Here is a 21,345-nt window from a genome sequence, read left to right on the forward strand (position 1 = left end):
GCTTTCTCATACATTTTTCACTTTCCAACTGGTCTTTACGTAGATGGGAATAATCAAAATGTACATTTGAACGTGCAACATTTATATAAAAAGCTCCTCACCTAGCACGATTTATAAAATAAACCAAAACAACTCTTCAGAATCCTTCTTTCCATCCAGGTGACCGGGTTTGTGGTGTGCAACATGAAGTCCCCAACAGAATATCTGTCTGTCTAGCTGGGATATCTTCTGTCTGGGTCAAGAGGATAAAACTGCTGCAGCTGTGTACTAGTCTCTACATATACATATGTTGAGTTGGTGGGATGTAGGTACTGGGCTTGGTGAAAGATTGGATAAATACATTACAAAACACAGCTGTAAAATGTTTTATAACACTGCATTTCCATAACATTTCACGTCAGAGCTTTTGTGCAGCCTGAGTAAGAAAGCAGATTAGTTTAGTGTTTACACTATTGTTTAGACTAGTTTTCCCTCCAAGTAAAGATGCATTTTAATTACCAATCAGTCAAAGCAAATAATTCAAGGGCAGTAACAAAACATTTTTATTACGAAGAACACAGATGCTATGTCCTAATACACTCTATCTCCACCACCCCACCACCATGACAACTGATCTGACAGGAGCTGGACTTTCTACCAACCTTTCCCCTAAAAAAAAAAAAAAAAAAAAAAAAAACACTTCTCAGGAGGATTATGACAAAAGAAAGCCATTTAATTGGGACACAGCCTAGGATGGGGTTGAGGAAGGGGAGGGGGTTCCCAAGGCACAAGTGGGCAGCAGTTCGGGATTTACTCAGTAGGGGTCAATGAAGGGGTAGTGTGGATGTCCTGCATCCCTGGGGACGGGCTTCCCATCAACCTGCAACAACAATTGGAAAAAAGTCACGAGCTAGCCAGGAGTCGGCCATAGAATCTTCTGATCGGTAGTCGGACGCGTAATCCATTGCCCCACTAGCCCACTGACAACTGCTATGGTAGAATATCAACAGAGACACTACATTTTGGTTGCTTAATTCAACCAACTGATTACATATATAGTATTAGCCCTCTATGAAACATTTAACCATTGTGAGCTGGCTATCACATAACCCATAGAACTTCAATCACATTCTCTGGTCTCACAGCCATTGTACACATATACCAGTAGAGGGAGCTCTAAAGTCACTCACTGTGATGGTTGGTACAATATAGCGCCATCCTTTGTTCAATGCCGTTATACACTTCATCTCTTCTGCTGCAAGGGTAAAGTCAAACACCTGAGGATACACACGCATTTTAGATTACGAGTCCACTCAGTAGTCAAATAATTACATGGGACTTATGAAAACAGTTTTGATGGGTAGAAATAGTAATAGAGCTTTGGTTTCTTGCTGTAGTAGACTGAATTGTGCAGCAATTTACAATTATAGATCGTCAAACAGAACAACCCACCTGGATATTCTCTTTGATCCGAGTCTCTGTCACACTTTTAGGGATCGTCACCACTCCTCGCTGCGTCTGCCATCTAGCAAAGAGAAGATGTACATGGTTTGGTTTGAGACCAAATAGGTTACATGAAAAGCAAGATCTGATCACTAGACCATATGTGTTTATTAATTTATTTTATGAATTATTGTGCTAAAAATCAGGAGGTCTTGATATATCGTACTGATACATTTATCCTGCCTACCTAAAGAGAAATTGGGATATTGAAAAAAAGTCACGATTTAAACAGGAGTCAAATCTAGAAACTTCTGATCTGTAATCAGACACATTGTTATCCATTGGGTCAAGGCAAGGTGTGTGTTTTTGTTTGTTTGTTGTGTATTTATTTTACACCTGTTTCACTGTACAGACGCAAGAGGATGGGTTCATCACCTTTAAGTTGTGGAAAACATGGCATCACTATCCTGCTGATAGGCTCATGGCATAATATCAGTTTATATTCCAAACATAATCAATGTGTTACTGGTGTCTTTATTTCTGGAATTTGATATGACATGGGGATGCTGGGTTATCATTGAGTGCTAGGCTAGAACATTACTCACCTAATGATAATTTGTGCTGGGGACTTGTTGTACTTCTTGGCCAGGGTGCCGATGGCTGGTTCATCCAGGAGGACGGGCTCGTCAGGATGCTTCCATGCCCGATCCGGTGACCCCAGTGGGCTGTACGCTGTCATCACCAGGCCCCTGTCCCGGCAGTGTTGCAGCAACTCCACCTGAGCCAGATACGGATGGCTTTCCACCTGAATAACAGAAACCACAACTGTCAGCGGGCTAGCAATGGATGACTACGGATCAGAATATTCTAGGTTTGACTCCTGTCTAGCTCTTAAACTTTACCAACTGATCTTTAGGTAAGGAGGAATAATGTACACACAGCACATGCCACATGTCAAGACATCCCTATCTAGCAAAATTCAAATCAAACAAAAACAAACTCATGTTCTAATATTTAACTGTCAACAAACAAACACTTGCTGTATTTCTGACAGGGACACGAAGAGACAGTAGGGGGAGGGTTGTATGCAAGGATATTGGAGGAGCGATGGACTGTGAGAAGACTGGTTGTGGTAGTGACAAACATACAAACACCACCCCTTTCACCGGGCTAGTGGCGCAATGGATAACGCGCCTGACTACGGATCAGAACATTCTAGGTTTGAATCTTTGCTCCCGAGTGGCACAGCAGTCTAAGGCACTGCATCGCAGTGCTAGAGGTGTCACTACAGACCCTGGTTGGATCCCGGGCTGTATCACAACCGGCCGTGATCGTGAGTCCCAAAGGTCGGCCACAATTGGCCCAGCGTCATCCGGGTTAGGGGAGGGTTTAGCCAGGTTAGGCCGTCATAGTAAATAAGAATTTGTTCTTAATTGAAATTCTGAACAGACTTGCCTAGTTAAATAAACGTAAAAATAGTTTCTAAACTGATCTTCAGGTAGGTAGCTAGCAGGGTTTCCGTTAGCTGATAACAGCCGGCTTGTAGCCGTTTAATGCTTTTAGCCTTTCATTGATTGGAACACATTTGACCGGTCATGCTTATCAGTCTATGGGTTAATTTGCATAATTCTGTGGAATGTTTATTCGTTATGCATCTTATTTATCTCATGCACAGCATACAGATACAGAGCCTTCAAGCAGAAAATCTGTCAGACATTGTTTTAAGCACAACAATTCTAATTGCAATTGTGTGTTAAAAATAGTTTGGGGCGCGATTAAAAATAGCTAATATTTGTATTGCTCAACTGGTAATTGAGGCATTCTTCCCATTCGCCACTCAAATGCATAGTCAACGGAAGGCAGGCTTCATCAGCGCATCACACCTCTTTGGATGAGCTGGTGGCAGTATGCATTTTTAAAACATATAGCTACTTAAATTGTTTGAAACCTGAACGTTTTACAAAATATTATGAGGCATGTTTTACCTTGCTTCAAAGTAGCCTAGGCAAAATCTTACCATATCCGTGGAGGCAATTTTATATAGACTTCCATATGCCATTGAAACCAGTAGCCTATTTCTCTCATGTTCTTTTGTTTTTAATTTCTATTTCATTGTCCGGTAGCCAGACATTTGGAACGTAAATGGCTATTGCTGTAAAGAGGAGACAATGAAAAGACATGTCTTTTCGTAATAAAAATTCTCAACTTAATTGAGCGAACAACAGTAGGCCTATAGCCCATCTTGACACCAACTGAGAGCATCGGCTACATCCCCGGTGAGTGTGCACTGCGCACACTCACTATCATTGTTGGGTCAGTGCCACTTAAACGTTTTTGGACAATAATTTCCTCCTCCAGTTAACAAAAACGAAAAATTGCTTCCCCAAACTTGAAAGTCGTGCGCCGCCTATGCATACAGTAGGCTACTGATTTTTCTGTTTGTTACTCCTCTTGTTGGCTGAGGAAAAGTAAATATGGACAGTTATACTATCTTCAAAATGTGCAGTAAAGACATCTCATTGCATCCTCGACTTGCATGTTCTGTTAAGATGAATTACCATAATATAAAATGTGATTTCTATCATTCTGAGCATCGTGGGTGGAAACCCTAATTAGGGTCTGGTACATTTCTCAACTGTCCGGTAAATTAAAATGCATTTTCATAACAGAAATCCTGGTAGCTAGGTATAATGTACGCACAGTCAACACATCTTCTCCTTACCTGAAGCACAGTGGGTTTGATGTTGGCTACAGACAGCACGTCGTCTATCTGTCTGCTGTTGAAGTTGGACAGGCCGATAGCCCTGATCATGCCCTTCCCCACCAGCTTCTCCATGGCAGCCCATGTCAGCTTGTAGTCGATGTCGTCATACAGCAGGGTGCCGTCCTCTGACTTAGGGAAAGGAGCGTCACCTTGTCTGTGGGAAAGGTAAGGGGAAGTACGGGCACAATGTTACCACTGAACAGTACAGGATGTCCATACAGTTTGTGTAGTTACCCAACCCCTGTAATGTGAATTGATCATTGTAGAAATTATTAAAGCAAGTTTAATACCCAGATTGAAATTAATTTAAAAAGGAAATTCTGCTAGTGTCTGGCAATCCTATAAATGTTTTGCTGTATCATGTTCAGTGAGGCTAGTGCCTCTCCAGAACCCATGATGGAGGCTACTCACTGGAAAGCGTAGGGCCAGTGGATGAGGTAGAGATCCAGGTACTCCAGCCTCAGCTCTTTCAGTGTCTTAAGCAGAGCGGGCTCAACATCCTCTGGGTGATGCTGTGTGTTCCACAGCTTAGAGGTAATAAACACATCCTCTCGCCTCAGGGCCTGTATACAGAGACAGGTGTAAACAGAGAAACACATACCCCTTTACGTGACACCATCATCGAGCTAGTGGCACAAAGGATAACTTGTGTGACAAGTCCCAAAAAATAAATATATAATAAATATACATACTGTTGAAGTCAATTGTACATACACTTACGTTGGAGTCATTAAAACATATTTTTCAACCACTCCAAAAATGTCTTGTTAACAAACTGTAGTTTTGGCAAGTCGGTTAGGACATCTACTTTGAGCATGACACAAGTACTTTTTCCAACAATTGTTTACAGACAGATTATTTCACTGTATCGCAATTCCAGTGGGTCAGAAGTTTACATACACTAAGTTGACTGACTTTAAACAGCTTGGAAAATTTCAGAAAATGTCATGGCTTTAGAAAATTCTGATATGCTAATTGACATAATTTGAGTCCATTGGATGTATACCGGTGGATGTATTTCAAGGCCTACCTTCCAACTCAGTGCCTCTTTGCTTGACATCATGGGAAAAATCAAAAGAAATCAGCCAAGACCTCAGAAAATAATTGTAGACCTCCACAAGTCTGGTTCATCCTTGTAAGCAATTTCCAAACGCCTGTTCATCTGTACAAACAATAGCACGCAAGTATAAACACCATAGGGCCACGCAGCCGTCATACCACTCAGGAAGGAGACGCGTTCTGTCTCCTAGAGATGAACGTACTTTGGTGCAAAAAGCGCAAATCAATCCCAGAACAGCAAAGGACCCTGTAAAGATGCTGGAGGAAACAGGTACAAAAGTACCTATATCCACAGTAAAACGAGTCCTATATCTGAAAGGCCACTCAGCAAGGAAAAAGCCACTACTATAAAACCGCCTTAAAAAAGCCAGACTACGGTTTGCAACTGCACATGGGGACAAAGATCGTACTTTTTGGAGAAATGTCCTGTGGTCTGATGAAACAAAAATAGAACTGTTTGGCCATAATGATCATCGTTATGTTTGGAGGAAAAAGGGGGAGGCTTGCAAGCCGAAGAACACCATCCCAACCGTGAAGCACGGGGGTGGCAGCATGTTGTGGGGGTGCTTTGCTGCAGGAGGGACTGGTGCTCTTCAAGGCATGGCATCATGAGGATGGAAAATAGTGTGGATATATTGATGCAACATCAAGTTATCAGTCAGGAAGTTAAAGCTTGGTTGCAAATGGGTCTTCCAAATGGACAATGACCCCAAGCATACTTCCAAAGTTGTGGCAAAATGGCTTAAGGACAACAAAGTCAAGGTATTGGAGTGGCCATCACAAAGCCCTGACCTCAATCCTATAGAAAATTTGTGGGCAGAACAAAAGCACGTGCGAGCAAGTGTAACCGATGTGAAATGGCTAGGTAGTTAGCGGGGTGCGCGCTAATAGCGTTTCATTCGATGATGTCACTTGCGCCGAGACCTTGAAGTTGTTCCCCTTGCTCTGCAAGGGCCGCGGCTTTTGTGGAGTGTAACGATGCTTCGAGGATGGCTGTTGATGAGTGCAGAGGGTCCCTGGTTCAAGCCCAGGTAGGGGTGAGGAGAGGGATGGAAGCTATACTGTTAGACAAGGAGGCCTACAAACCTGATTCAGTTACACCAGCTCTGTCAGGAGGAATGGGCCAAAATTCACCCAACTTATTGTGGGAAGCTTGTGGAAGGCTACCCGAAACGTTTGACCCAAGTTAAACAATTTAAAGGCAATGCTACCAAATACTAATTGAGTGTATGTAAACTTCTGACCCACTGGGAATGTGATGAAAGAAATAAAAGCTGAAATAAATCTTTCTACTATTATTTTGACATTTCCCATTCTTAAAATAAAGTGGTGATCCTAACTGATCTAAGACAGGGAATTTTTACTAGGATTAAATGTCAGGAATTGTGAAAAACTGAGTTTGTATTTGGCTAAGGTGTATGTAAACTTCAACTGTACATACATTTATATTTTAGTTATGTATATAACATGTAAAAAGTGTTGGTCCCATGTTTCATGAGCTGAAATAAAAGATCAGACATTTTCCATACACACCAAAAAAATCTGTGGCATATCAAGACGCTGATAAAACAGCATGATCATTAGACAAGTGCACCTTATGCTGGGGACAATAAAAGGCCACTCTAAACTGTGCCGTTTTGTCACACAATAGTGCCACATATGTCTCAAGTTCAGGGAGCGTGAAATTGTCATGCTGGTGGCAGGAATGTTCACCAGAGCACTTGCCAGACAATTTAAAATGTTCATTTCTCTACCATAAGCCACCTTCAATGCGTTTTAGAGAATTTGGCAGTACGTCCAACCGGCCTCAACTGCAGACCACGTGTCAGCACGCCAGCCCAAGACCTCCACATCCGGCTTCTTCACCTGCGGGATCGTCTAAGATCAGCCACCTGGACAACTGATTAAACTGTGGATTTGCACAAATGAAGAATTTCTGCACAAACTGTCAGAAACCATTTCAGGGAAGCTCATCTGCGTGCTCATCGTCCTCCCCAGGGTCTTGAACTGACTGCAGTTTGGTGTCGTAGTCAACTTCCGTGGGCAAATGCTCACCTTCGATGGCCACTGGCACGCATCTTCATGGATGAATCCCAGTTTCAACTTAACCGGGCAGACGGCGTGTAGGGAGTCCTGTGGGTGATGGGTTTGCTGATGTCAGCAATCGCGTTCTGTGAGCTTGTGTGGCCAACCACTTTGTGGCTGAGCCGTTGTTGCGCCTAGACGTTTCCACTTCACAATAACAGCACTTACAGTTGCCCGGGGCAGCTCTAGCAGGGCACTCTTTGATGAAATGACTTGTTGGAAAGGTGGCATCCTATGACAGTGCCACATTAAGTCACTGAACTCAATTTTACACAACTGTCAGCAACTGCAAACACATTTTGAAGGGGCGTCCACATACTTCGGTACACGTGTGTGTGTATGCAGCAGCGCGCTGACAGATATATTATATATATATATATATATACATATATATATATATATATATATATATATATATACATATATACATATATATACATATATATATATATATATATACACACACACAGTGGGGGAAGAAAGTATTTGATCCCCTGCTGATTTTGTACGTTTGCACACTGATAAAGAAAGGATCAGTCTATAATTTTAATGGTAGGTTTATTTGAACAGTGAGAGACAGAATAACAACAAAAATATCCAGAAAAACGCATGTCAGAAATGTTATAAATTTATTTGCATTTTAATGAGGGAAATAAGTATTTGACCCCCTCTCAAACAGAAAGATTTCTGGCTCCCAGGTGTCTTTTATACAGATAACGAGCTGAGATTAGGAGCACACTCATAAAGGGAGTGCTCCTAACTGCAGCTTGTTACCTGTAAAAAAGACCCCTGTCCACAGAAGCAATCAATCAGATTCCAAACTCTCCACCATGGCCAAGACCAAAGAGCTCTCCAAGGATGTCAGGGACAAGATTGTAGACCTACACAAGGCTGGAATGGGCTACAAGACCATCACCAAGCAGCTTGGTGAGAAGGTGACAACAGTTGGTGCAATTATTCGCAAATGGAAGAAACACAAAAGAACTGTCAATATCCCTCAGCCTGGGGCTCCATGCAAGATCTCACCTCGTGGGGTTGCAATGATCATGAGAACGGTGAGGAATCAGCCCAGAACTACACGGGAGGATCTTGTCAATGATCTCAAGGCAGCTGGGACCATAGTCACCAAGAAAACAATTGGTAACACACTACGCCGTGAAGGACTGAAATCCTGCAGCGCCCGCAAGGTCCCCCTGCTCAAGAATACATATACATGCCCGTCTGAAGTTTGCCAATGAACATCTGGATGATTCAGAGGACAACTGGTGAAAGTGTTGTGGTCAGATGAGACCAAAATGGAGCTCTTTGCCATCAACTCAACTCACTGTGTTTGGAGGAGGAGGAATGCTGCCTATGACCCCAAGAACACCATCTCCACCGTCAAACATGGAGGTGGAAACATTATGCTTTGGGGTGTTTTTCTGCTAAGGGGACAGGACAACTTCACCGCATCAAAGGGACGATGGACGGGGCCATGTACCGTCAAATCTTGGTTGAGAACATCCTTCCCTCAGCCAGGGCATTGAAAATGGGTCGTGGATGGGTATTCCAGCATGACAATGACCCAAAACACACATCCAAGGCAACAAAGGAGTGGCTCAAGAAGAAGCACATTAAGGTCCTGGAGTGGACTAGCCAGTCTTCAGACCTTAATCCCATAGAAAATCTGTGGAGGGAGCTGAAGGTTCGAGTTGGCAAATGTCAGTCTCGAAACCTTAATGACTTGGAGAAGATCTGCAAAGAGGAGTGGGACAAAATCCCTCCTGAGATGTGTGCAAACCTGGTGGCCCACTACAAGAAACGTCTGACCTCTGTGATTGCCAACAAGGGTTTTTCCACCAAGTACTAAGTCATGTTTTGCAGAGGGGTCAAATACTTATTTCCCTCATTAAAATGCTAATCATTCTATAACATTTTTGACATGCGTTTTTCTGGTTTTTTTTTGTTATTCTGTCTCTCACTGTTCAAATAAACCTACCATTGAAATTATAGACTTATCATTTCTTTGTCAGTGGGCAAACATACATAATCAGCAGGGGTTAAAACACTTTTCCCCCCCCTCACTGTACATACTAACTCAAATAACCGGTGCCCCCGCACATCGACTTTGTATCGGTACCCCCCTCTATATAGTCTCGCTATTGTTATTTCACTGCTGCTCTTTAATTACTTGTAACTTCTCTCTTATTCTTATCTGTACTTTTTGAAACTGCATTGTTGGTTAGGGGCTCGTAAGTAAGCATTTCACTGTAAGGTCTACACCTGTTGTAGTCGGCGCATGTGACTAATACAATTTGTGTAAAAATCTCAGCAATACACACACAATACCCCATAATGACAAGCAAAAACAGTTTATAAATTTGCGCAAATGTATAAAAAAATCATATACCTTATTTACATAAGTATTCAGACCCTTTGCTTATGAGACTCAATTGAGCTCAGGTGCATCCTGGGAGAAAAAAACGAATCCATTTTAGAATAAGACTAACGTAACAAAATGTGTAAAAATTCAAGGGGTCTGAATACTGTTAATTCTAAATAGTATAATCTAATCTGTTCAAAACAGTGGCAGCAAATGCTGCAATTGTCATTCAGCTTGACATGCAAAAGTGAAATATGTGTATTTATGCTGTTGTTCAAATGCACAGATCGATTTATATATCTTCTCAAACTACCAGTAGTTCGAAAACTTGGCATCATTATTCTGTCATGCTGCTTTGTTGACAACTCCAACCACCTCACACCCCGGGTATTCAGCCAATCAGCAGCAACCGCCTGACTAGCACATCTCTGTCCTTCTCAGTATCTCCCGCTGATGTCTATGGTATCCACATTGATAAGCCTTAGATACTATACTTGTAGCTCTGGGCCAGGGTGATAAGTGTTTGCTTGAGCCTTCTTCAACGACCATTGAATAAGAAGACGACTCAAGCCGCATGTAACGCCCTGGACCAGAGCTACCACGTTCCTTGGTGTTGGCTTACTTTGTCAGGGCCAAGCGTCTCCTGCAGAGCCTCGCCAATCTCCACCTCGTTGCCATAGATGGCAGCACAGTCGATGTGACGGTATCCAGCCTGCAAAGCCCACACCACTGCCTGTTTCACCTGGAATACAGCACAACCCAAGAAGACAGCCATTGTTACAAAGACCCCAACAGCAAGCCCATATTGATACTACACTCCATTTTGATACAAACCTAAATTAGTCAGGATAAATATTTGATTCAAAAGATGAATGGTTAATCAATCACGTGTGAGGCACCTACCTTGCCAGGTTCGCTCTTCCATGTTCCTAGCCCGAGGAGAGGCATTTTCCGCCCGGTGTTGAGAACAGCAAAGTCATTTTTACCTGCCACTGCCATGTGTACCTGAAAGACAGGGCAGAAGACAGATGCCACAGCCGTTGGGATATTCACATTGAGCATCTCAATAGTGTTAAGTAGCTATTATTGTGTCCTCTCCATGTTCATGTTGAAAACCTAACCAGTACATTCACCTGCTGGTGGTAAAGAAAAGGTGACAATGAAAGGACCCAAATATCCTGCCCAGCACTCCCCCTGGCCTGATCCTCCTGCCTCTGGTTCATAGGACTTCTGACTGTCAGCTAATTTCGATTAACCAGAACTAAAGGCTTGCGTAATTGGCCAGCTGCTTAATTACAGTTCTATGGTACCAGTTATGTTAGCATAGATCTGTCCACAAGAGAGTAACTGTCAGCGCGCTGCTGTTTCCACAGATGCACGAGATTTGAGTCCACACCTGGACCGTCTCAGTCACTGGTCTAGAACTACTTCCTTCGCCATGCAGTTGAGTTTAGTCAGCTAGAATCACTGGCTACAATAGGCTAGCCTATTGCACCTTTTGTTAGCTAATACTCCATACTAGAAATAAGACCAGTTTCTAATAGATGGAACTAAAAGTCACAGTGAAATTAGTCCAATAATAGCTCCACTTACCCAGTAGAAATGGTGACTTAAAAATCAAGGTGTGCAATCGGAAGTCGGCTACAGTCAAACAAAGCCTGTCTGCAATCAACTTGCAATTAACGGGGTAGGGTGGACCACTGTAACTGTTGCGGTCTGCCAGTTATTAGGCAATCCTCCAACAAACGGACACGCAATGGCACTGTATCGTGCAATAATCATGCATACTGGAATAAGTAACCCAAATGTCAGTACATGATGATGTTTTCGATGTCATTTAATTTCACTGACATTCCCTTCGCCATTACGTTTAACGTAATGTATCTCTTTAATCATCTCACCTGTTTTACATTACATTTTACACGATTGAGAACAGAATCTATTCCAATGATATTTTAGCAGATTTTTTGCCCAGTTCCACCGACAGTAATTGAAATCAAAACACTGCCATAACAAAACGACAAGCAGCTGTATTCATACAGTTCCCACTTACTGTTACAGATACCAATCTGCAAAACAACCTATATATTCTTCAATGGCCCGGTCACAAATATAAAATGATTAGCTGTTTAAAAAATCCGAACTCATTTTTCTAAGATTTCCGTTTCCGGGGTTTGATCGCATTTTTATCCTGGTGCAGTTATAATGCGCGTTCAAAATAACTGGGAATTCGCAAAAAGCGAGCTCCGACTGGGAAAATTGATTTGAACGGTCATCCAACTCGAGAACTCGGGCCTCTTTCTGGAGGTCCGATTTTCCAACCTGAAGATCACTGATTTGAACTCGGAAAAAAAGAGGTCAAATCATGACGTCAGTGACCTTCAGGTCGGAAAGTTGGAGCTCTCGAAAGAGGCCAAAGTTCCCGACTTGGATTTCCGAGTTGTATGACCATTAAAACGATTTTACCAGTTGGAGTTAGTTTTTTTTCTCCGTTTTTTCGAGTTCCCAGTTGATATGAATGCGGCATAAAGAACGATCGTACACAGTCCACAGATAGGGCTAAATTTGTCTCCACTGTGCAAGGAACAGGAAGTGGTCATGGGTAGACGGGATCCAACTTTTGTCTTGGCTAGAAGGGATCCAATATTTGTCAAATTAACGTCAGATTTGACTTTTCGTATTCGAACACACCGACTGTTATTGCGTTTTGATACACCTGAAGTACATTCATTTCCAATGGAACGCTACGTTTGCCTTGCAGCATTGCGTTGCAGAGGCAGTTGCAGTGCGTTCTGTGTGGTGCATACCTTGGATTTATCGAACGTATGCATCAAATTGTATGTGTATACTTACTTGACAGAAAGCAGCAAAATGTGAATGTTGAATTTTTGTTGCACACATATCCAGTAAACAAATGTGGGATAACATAATAAAAACAGTTTGACTGTAGAATTTCTTCACATTTTTTATTCATTCATTTGCCAAGTATATTATTTATTCGATGACATCCACAAATGAATTATGAGAGCCTATAATATAATTTCCCTCCAAAATGCAGTTTTGGAGCGAAATGCAATAATAAATATTCAAGATAGCTCTTTCAACAATGAGACCAACGTTGAGGAAGGTGGTCTTGATCGCGCTGATGGGCCGGGAACAGTCCCGCAGGTCTGTGTAGGTCCAGAGATGATTAAAGTCCCGAAAGCAGACAGGGGAGTTCCACCGTCTCATTCAAGAGCTTCGACTGTTTGTAGAGGAATTCCGACGTTACTTTCGTCTGGACCGAAGCCAGTTCGATCACCTGCTCCAGATGGTTGGAGCCAGGTTCGCCCGGGAGTCCATCAGCCCAGTTGAACGCCTGGTGATTTGTCTCAGGTAAGCTAAATTCAAGTACACTTTTAAAGCATTTGATACCATAATTGATTGATATTTGATACATTGTTTTTATGTGCAACCTAGCTAGCTAAAGGGCTCTCTAGTTAATAGTCCCTATTTGACATCAGATGTACTTTTACAGAATGAATGTTCATTAGGACTATAACTTTTCCCAAAGTTGGTTTATAATTATTTTTTAATTATGCAATGTTACCAAATGAAAACATAGTTGAGGTGCCTTCTGCCCTGATGAAGGTAGGCTAGTCTTCTCCAGGACCCATTGTTGTTCAAGACAGTTACAGTCATTCATTACGTTCTTATTGGACTTACATACACTCTTAGAGAAAAAGGTCCCAAAAGTGTCCTACAGCTTTCCACATTGGATAACCCTTTTTGGTTCCAGGTATAACCCTTTGGGGAAAAGGTTATACATGGAACCCAATAGGGTTCTACTTGGTTCTACTAGATGTAGTAGGGGAACATCAGACATGGCCATAAAGAGAGAGAGGGCATGGCACTGGAGATCTGAGGTACAGAGAGGAATGGAGGAGAGGTGTGTGTGTCTCTGGCTCTGTCTCTGAAAAAAAGAAAATAATGTGCAGCCATAACACAGCTAAACAAACAAATGGCCCCCGGATGTCATGGACCAGTCAATGGAACATAACTTCACAAACAGTTTCAACACCCTGGTTTTCAAGTGGTTTTAAATGAAAGAAACAGCCGGAGAACCCTTTTAAGTAGATTGTACCATTCTTTCTAAGAGTAGAGTTGGCCTGGGCTACAGTTTATTGATATAGTCATAGACTGAATTGTACTGTTTCAAGACATTGTTAATGATGGTTGATGAGTATTACAATATAATTAGTAGAGCATAATAAACAGTAATGAGGTAGATATATGAGTAGATAGAATATGTGGGTGGAATTCAAGTTACACACAATATTGATCATTATTTGGAATTATATTTTAGATTCTTGGCGACAGGGGACTCCTACAGGACCATTGGATTCTGCTTCCGAGTTGGACGGTCCACGGGTGGCAGGCATTGTCCCCTCTGTAGCACAAGCCATTTGGGACTGTCTGGTTGGTGAATACATGCCTGTCCCCAAGGAGGAAGACTGGAGGGCCCTCGCTGCAGAGTTCCTGGAGAGGTGGAATTTCCCCAACTGTCTTGGCTTCATTGACGGGAAACATGTAGTAATCCAGGCTCCACCGTGCTCAGGTTCGCAATTCTACAACTACAAGGGTACATATTCAGTTGTACTCTTGGCTGTAGTAGATGCCATCTACTATTTCCGTGTTGTTGATGTTTGTGCTTATGGCAAGGGAAGTGTTGGCGGGACCCTCCGGGACTCTGCCTTCGGCCAGGCACTTCAGGATGGCACCCTGGAGATTCCACCACCTGCATCACTCCCTGGGGCTGAAGACCTTCGGACCTGTTCCCCACATCTTCGTCGGCGACGAGGCCTTCCCTTTGAGACCCAACCTCATGAGGCCCTACAAGGTTAGTTGTTGAATGCGCCTTTGGAATTCTGACAGCCCGGTGGAGAATGCATTGGAGAGTGCTTGGTCTCAGCCCCTCAAATGTCGGTGCCTGCGTGAAGGCCACATGTGTTCTCTGCAACTACCTGCGGAGGTCATTCCAGGAGCCGCTCCGGATGGAGATGGGCACGCCAAATGGTCACCTACCTGATGTCACCAGGGCAGGTGCCAACAACGCCCCCAGACAGGCACTCCAGGTGAGGGAGAAGCTGACCACCTACTTCTCATCGCCAGCAGGTGAAGTCCCATGGCAGTATGCCGTGGAGTAAAACTGCTCTTTTAAGAGTCCCCTAACACAAAGTTTTTTTTATAATTACCATCCACCGTTGTCCATTAAATAGCATTTTTTCCCTAGATTACTTTATGTATCATTGTCTCTCTTCATTTGGAAGTTATATTTAAGTGAAATTTGGGAGTAAAGACCACACCTTAAAACCCCTTCCCTCTCTCATTAACGTCAGTATTATACACACCTGGCATGGTACTAAAGGTGAGCGGGAGCACTAATTAAGGTTATACGACATACTGTTAGTATGATAACAAAGGGAAAGGGTAACCTAGGGTCCATACAAATAGTTCAGCTTACCACCATGTTCACTGGCCTGACAAAATACAGGTGGGAAAAAAAAGGAATTAGGAAGAGAATGTGTTTTTACTTCCATCTTGTCTTAGATCTGCAAAGGTGTAGGGAAGAAATAAGCAGATTAAGTCTAAATGAGATATTAATAAACAACTGACTATGAAAACATAATTTAATAAGTATTCAAGTACAGGAAAGAACATGACAGGTATATGAGTTGTAAAAATGTTTTAAAAAATGTAACTATTGAAAGAGGAGTGTGTGTGTATGTGCGTGTAAAAATAAAAAATAAATGAATGTGTAGCCTATAATCTGTATGTCACGTCCTGACCAGTAATAGGGGTTATTTGTTATTGTAGTTTGGTCAGGACGTGGCAGGGGGTATTTGTTTTATGTGGTTCGGGGGTTATGTGTATGTAGAGGGGTGTTGTATTTATGTGTTCCGGGGTTTTTGGTGTATGTTCTTGCTTTGGTATTCTAGGTTGTGTATTTCTTTGTTGGCCTGGTGTGGCTCTCAATCAGGAACAGCTGTACATCGTTGTTTCTGATTGAGAGTCATACTTAGGGAGATTGTTTTCACCTGTCCCTTTGTGGGTAGTTGTATTCTGTTTTGTGTTCTTCACCTGACAGAACTGTTAGTGTCGTTTTTGTAATTGTATACGTGTTTCATTTTGTTTCACCTTCTTCAATATTAAAAAAAATAAGATGAGTATATACTTCCCTGTTGCGTCTTGGTCCTCCACACAAGACACTCGTTACACTGTAAGAGAACAACAAGAGCATGTATTTTTGGCACAACTGCAGACCCATACAGGGACTACTCATAAAGCCTAGACGTCGTAGGGGAACATCAGACATGGCCATAAAGAGAGAGGGCATGGCACTGGAGATTTGAGGTACAGAGAGGAATGGAGGAGAGGTGTGTGTGTGTGTCTCTCTGTCTCTGAAAAAAAGAAAATAATGTGCAGCCATAACACAGCTAAACAAACAAATGGCCCCTGGACGTCATGGACCAGTCAATGGAACATAACTTAAACAGTTTCAACACCCTGTTTTTCAAGTGGTTTTAAATCAAGATTAAGATTGATTGTTTTTTATAAAATTACGTTTAATGCTAGCTAGCACCTTACCTTGGCTCCTTGCTGCACTCGCATAACAGGTAGTCAGCCTGCCACGCAGTCTCCTCGTGGAGTGCAATGTAATCGGCAATGATTGGTGTCCAAAAATGCCGATTACCGATTCTTATGAAAACTTGAAATCAGCCCTAATTAATCGGCCATTCCGATTAATCGGTCGACCTCTACTTATGACACTACCTGTGATGTGGAGGAGAAAAAAACGTACCATTGAACTCGGCTTCGAAAAGCAGCTGATTTTATCCTTGACTGCTGCTTTTCTTTGCTGAGGCAGCCTCTTCAGTGTTGGCACCAGGCTCATGACAAAGAGGGTCTTTTCATCCTCCTTCCTGTGAGCATCACGTTGGGCTGCATCCCTCTCGACGACTTGGAGGAGCCTCTGCTGAAATGAGTTGAGTGGATCTGGGGGCTGGTACCTCCGATGACGCCTGTGTGACGGCAACGTTGTTCCTCTTCGTTTCTCTCTCTGTTTCTCTCCACGGCCACATCCTGTTCAATGAGGTCCTCAGTGGTCACTTTCTTGAGGTTCATAATAATCTCAGGTGGTCCTAGATCCAGAGGTGCTTCCTCCATTTCATCATCTTCCATGGCTGCACCGGTGGTGGTCATACTTGTGGCTGGTGTAGACATTGTAGAGGGTCTCGCTCCACCGGTGGAGGCGATGGTCGCACTTGTAAGTGACGTTGAGGGTCTTGATGCACCGGTGGCGACAACACTTGTGGATGACGTTGTAGATGGTCTGGCTGTAAAATTGCCACTCGTTGCCCTAGGCACAATAAATGGATCCAGAAAAGAAAGAATGTGGCAGAAGCGCCAAGGCTGCTGGCCTGAAGCTGCTGACCCAGACCTCTTCTTCCCTTTCTCTGCCTGTTATGTATGGTACGACGTGCTGTACGTCATACTGTACGTTGTTATGGTTTACGACAGTGTGCTGCTTTATGGATGAATGGGTTGTCAGGATGAGTGGCACATGTCATTAAACGACAGAGTGATGTACAATGTGAAACCGTGCAGACGTGCGTTCTTCTACAGCTAGGCTAGATATAACATTGGCGACGAAGATGGCTGAATTCAGTTTACCACCGCCGGCACCATTCCTCGCCGTGCCTGGCGAACCTCCAGTCCCGTGGAATAACTGGCTTGATAGCTTTAACACTTCTATCGAAGCTATGGACTTTTCTACAATCTCCGACAAGCGGAGGACAGCACTGCTCCGTCACTGCCTCGGTACAGAGGGACAAAGGATTTTCAGAGCGCTTGGATCTGCTCCTACATTCACTGCTGCAGTCAGCCTCCTACGGAACCATTTCGCCGGGAAAGAGCGAGTGCTCCTCCGACGCTACCGGCTACGGAAGAGACACCAACGGCCGGGTGAGTCCATTCAAAGCTACGTGGCTAATCTGAGGGCTTTGGCTAGCTCTTGTAACTATGGGACACTTCAGGACGAGATCATCAGGGATCAGTTGATAGAGGGGACGTTATGTGAAAAGACAAGGGAGAAACTGCTTTTGGAATCGGATAATTTACAACTAGATGGAGCTATTAAAATAGCACTCCAGGTTGAAGCGGCGTTGGAATGCTCTACTATGCTAACAGACATATCTGCAGCATACACTCGGCCCCCAGCCATTCTCACACAGCAGCTTCAGCCCGAGCAGGCGCACTACAACGATCACGCGCTGTGCATGGCCTCCCACGTTGATAGCTGCATGGACACAGACACCGGCATGCCCGTGCAGCAGGCACACAGACAAACGAACAGAAGTAGCTGTGGCAACTGCGGGGCTAGCTCTCACAATTCAAGGGCTTCAAACTGCCCAGCCCGTGGGAAAATATGCAAGAACTGTTCAAAATACAATCACTTTGCAAAAGTGTGTCGTTCTGCCCCAGCTACTAGCTCCACCCAGCACAGGCCCTTAGTTTCATCTCACTCTCAACATGAACGCACGGAAATCCGAACTGTCTCCACCAACCATGTGTCATTCAGGACATGCACTGTGCAGCTGGGTGAGGTGGGTTTGCCTTTGCTGCTGGATACTGGCGCTGCGGTGTCGTTGCTCAACCTTGCCACTTACTACAAGTTTTTCAGTCACCTACCACTCCAACAGCCCTCCACTGCCCTGTGTGGGTACGGTAGATCCAAGATAGACATTGTAGGCACCCTCCAGGTCCCAGTACACTACGGCACCAAGCATCTGCCATCATTCACATTTCATGTTGCAAAGCGGGGTGCCAACCTCTTGGGCCTCGACCTCTTCACAGGCTTGGGATTCACGCTGAGAGATGACAGTGGGTCAGCTATCCACCAGGTTACCTGCACATGGCAACAGAACTGGCCAACTCTTTTTGATGGACTGGGCTGCCTCACAGCCTTTACTCACAGGCCCCTAGTGAATCCGGAAGTGACCCCAGTCATGCAGCCCCTGCGGCGCATTCCCTTTGCACTGCGTGATGACGTCACAAAAGATCTCCAGGCACAGTTGGATGCAGGCATCAGTCAACGCTGCCCCCTGGATTTCAAACTTAGTCATTGCAACCAAAAAGTCAGGTGGAATCCGGACCTGCGTGGATCTTCGTGCTGTGAACAAGGCCGTTGTCCCGGATAAGTACCCGTTGCCTACAGCTGAGGAGCTGACCGCACAATTCCATGGCTCCAAGATCTTCACGAAGCTTGACCTTCGTCAGGGTTATCTTCAGGTACCCCTCCATGCAGCTAGCAGAGATCTCACTACCTTTGTCACACATGCTGGTGTGTTCAGATATACACGCATGCCTTTTGGACTTAACTCCGCCCCCAGCTGCTTCCAGAAGGTGATGAGCACCATCCGCGCTGGAATACCTGGGGTGGCGGTCTATCTGGATGACATCGTGGTCCACGGTCCTGACCTCCACATCCATGATTATCGACTCCACAGAGTATTCAGCGCTCTACTGCAGAACAACCTGACCCTTAACGGTGGAAAGTGCACCTTTGCAGCTCCAGCCGTCGAGTTTGTGAGGTTCCGCCTGTCGGCCAAAGGCATTGCCCCACTCATGTCGAACATTGAAGCCGTCCACAGGATCCCGGAACCGACCTCAGCCTCTCAGGTGGCATCATTCTTGGGCATGACAGCCTACTACCTCCGGTTTCTGCCCCACTACTCCCAGACCACAGCGCCCCTTCGCCAGCTCCTCAAGAAGGATGAGCCATGGGCCTGGACGGCAGCCTGCTCAGACGCGGTCCGCTCACTGAAGAGCCAGCTCACCACAGCCCCAGTCTTGGCTCACTTTGACCCCGTCTGCCCCACCATTGTCACATGTGACGCCTCAGCTGGAGCACTAGGAGCTGTCCTCTCACAGCTGCAGAATGGCATTGAGAGGCCCGTCGCCTTCGCCTCAAGGGCCCTGAGCCCCACAGAACAACGGTACTCTGTGGGCGAACGAGAAGCACTGGCCTGTGTCTGGGCGTGCGAAAGGTGGCACCTCTACCTCTATGGCCGTCTGTTCACGCTCCGAACCGACCACCAGTCCCTCACAACGCTACTGTCGGCATCAGGAACTGGCCACAAGCCACTTCGGCTGCACAGATGGGCCGACCGCCTCAGACAGTACGACTATCAGCTGAAGTTCACTCCAGGGAGGGATAACGTGGTGGCAGACCTCCTCTCACGCTCCTTTGACGCTCCTACTCCGACCGTCTTGCCAGACGACAACGAAACAGAGCTTGTACAAATGCTTTACGCTCCTCTTCAGTCAGTTGTCTCACTGGAGGAGCTGAAGCAAGCATCGGAACAGGATCCCACACTGTCTACCCTGCGCACCTACATACGCACTGGATGGCCAGCACACGTGCCGGAAGAGCTGGCGACTTTCGCCAGGGTGAAGCACGAACTGTCTTGCTGGGAAGAAGTCTGTGTCTCTCGAGGGTTTTGCACTGTGGTCCCAAGTGGTCTGCGTGTGCGTGTTCTATCCATGGCGCACGAGGGGCACTTGGGCATAGTGAAGGTCAAACAGCGATGTCGAGACCTTGTGTGGTGGCCAGGCATCGACCACAACATTGAAGCCCTGGTCATGGATTGTGTTGCATGCCTCCTCAGTGGGAAAACAGGACAGTCCGCCCCAACCCACCTGCAGCCTCTCGCATGGCCGTCCCGCCCCTGGGAGCACATCCAACTGGACATCTGTGGCGAGATCCATGGTCACGCAGTCCCTCACCATCAGCGCTTCCTGGTGGTGGTGTGTTACCTCCACTCTAAGTGGCCAGAAGTGGTTCCTGTCGGAACTGTCACAGCACAGGCCATCGTGGACATCCTAGACAGCCTGTTCACAAGGTGGGGCCTGCCCCTCACCCTTACCACGGACAATGGGCCCCAGCTAATCTCTGCCGAGTTCTCCTCATATCTCAGCAACAAGGGAATCAAACACATCCGCACGGCCTACTACAACCCACAAGCTAACGGAGGGGTGGAACGCTTCAACCAAACGCTGAAGAACGGCATCAGAGCAGACATGGTCCAGGGGTGCACGTTCCAAACTGCTTTGAATCAAACGCTAATGCACTACAGAGCAAGCAAACGCACAACAACACAGGCCTCCCCGGCATCCCTCATGCTAGGTCGTGAGATGGAACTGCCACTGGACAGACTCAGAACACAGAGAGTTGCAGAACCGGCGACTAGGTGCACCCAAGAACAGCAGGCAGTGACCAGGCACCAAAGAGCAATGAAACAGCGTTTTGACAAGGCACACAGGGTGAAGAAGTCGATCATCCAAGTGTCTGACTGGGTCCGAGCCCGACGGCCTCAGCGGTGCAACAAAATGGCCTCATTCTGGTCGCAACCCCTGCAGGTCAGTCGACAACTGGGGCCCGCCACATTCATGTTGAGCAATGGATCACGCTAGCACGCCAGCCGCCTCAGGAAAGTCCCTGCTCCTCAAGGAATACGAATGCACACAGAACAGACATGCAGGCCAGAGACGCCACCGGATGGACCTCCCCCACCACTACCACCCGAGCCCCAGCCTCTACGGGCTCCCCAAG

At 45.2% G+C, this 21,345-nt stretch overlaps 1 protein-coding gene across 2 annotated transcripts; it reads right to left on the bottom strand.

The window, feature by feature from the left end:
- Nucleotides 1-518: 518 nt before the first annotated feature.
- On the bottom strand, nucleotides 519-11,879 carry LOC106584055 (aldo-keto reductase family 1 member A1-B). Of its 2 annotated transcripts, none has more exons than XM_014168872.3 (9): nucleotides 11,746-11,879; nucleotides 10,596-10,697; nucleotides 10,315-10,434; nucleotides 4,598-4,749; nucleotides 4,145-4,340; nucleotides 2,028-2,227; nucleotides 1,432-1,504; nucleotides 1,170-1,256; nucleotides 519-859 (listed from the first exon to the last, which is right to left on the bottom strand). In XM_014168872.3, the coding sequence occupies exons 2-9, from the start codon at nucleotides 10,689-10,691 to the stop codon at nucleotides 794-796; spliced, it is 990 nt and encodes a 329-aa protein (XP_014024347.1). In that variant the 5' UTR covers nucleotides 10,692-10,697; nucleotides 11,746-11,879; the 3' UTR covers nucleotides 519-793. The 2 variants fall into 2 exon arrangements, with proteins under 2 accessions (XP_014024347.1, XP_014024349.1); XM_014168874.3 differs by lacking the exon at nucleotides 11,746-11,879 and adding an exon at nucleotides 11,286-11,540.
- Between the last annotated feature and the right edge of the window lie 9,466 nt (nucleotides 11,880-21,345).

Source organism: Salmo salar, chromosome 23, assembly GCF_965601325.2.
Source record: "Salmo salar chromosome 23, fSalSal1, whole genome shotgun sequence".
Taxonomy (NCBI): domain Eukaryota; kingdom Metazoa; phylum Chordata; class Actinopteri; order Salmoniformes; family Salmonidae; genus Salmo; species Salmo salar.

Excerpts from the sequence above, each read along its gene's own strand:
- LOC106584055 (XM_014168872.3), bottom strand. The coding sequence starts at position 10,691 with ATGGCAGTGGCAGGTAAAAATGACTTTGCTGTTCTCAACACCGGGCGG. Across the intron at positions 10,435-10,595 it reads GGAAGAGCGAACCTGGCAAG|GTGAAACAGGCAGTGGTGTG; the intron begins GTAGGTGCCTCA and ends GCTGTATTCCAG. Across the intron at positions 2,228-4,144 it reads TCAAACCCACTGTGCTTCAG|GTGGAAAGCCATCCGTATCT; the intron begins GTAAGGAGAAGA and ends TCTGTTATTCAG.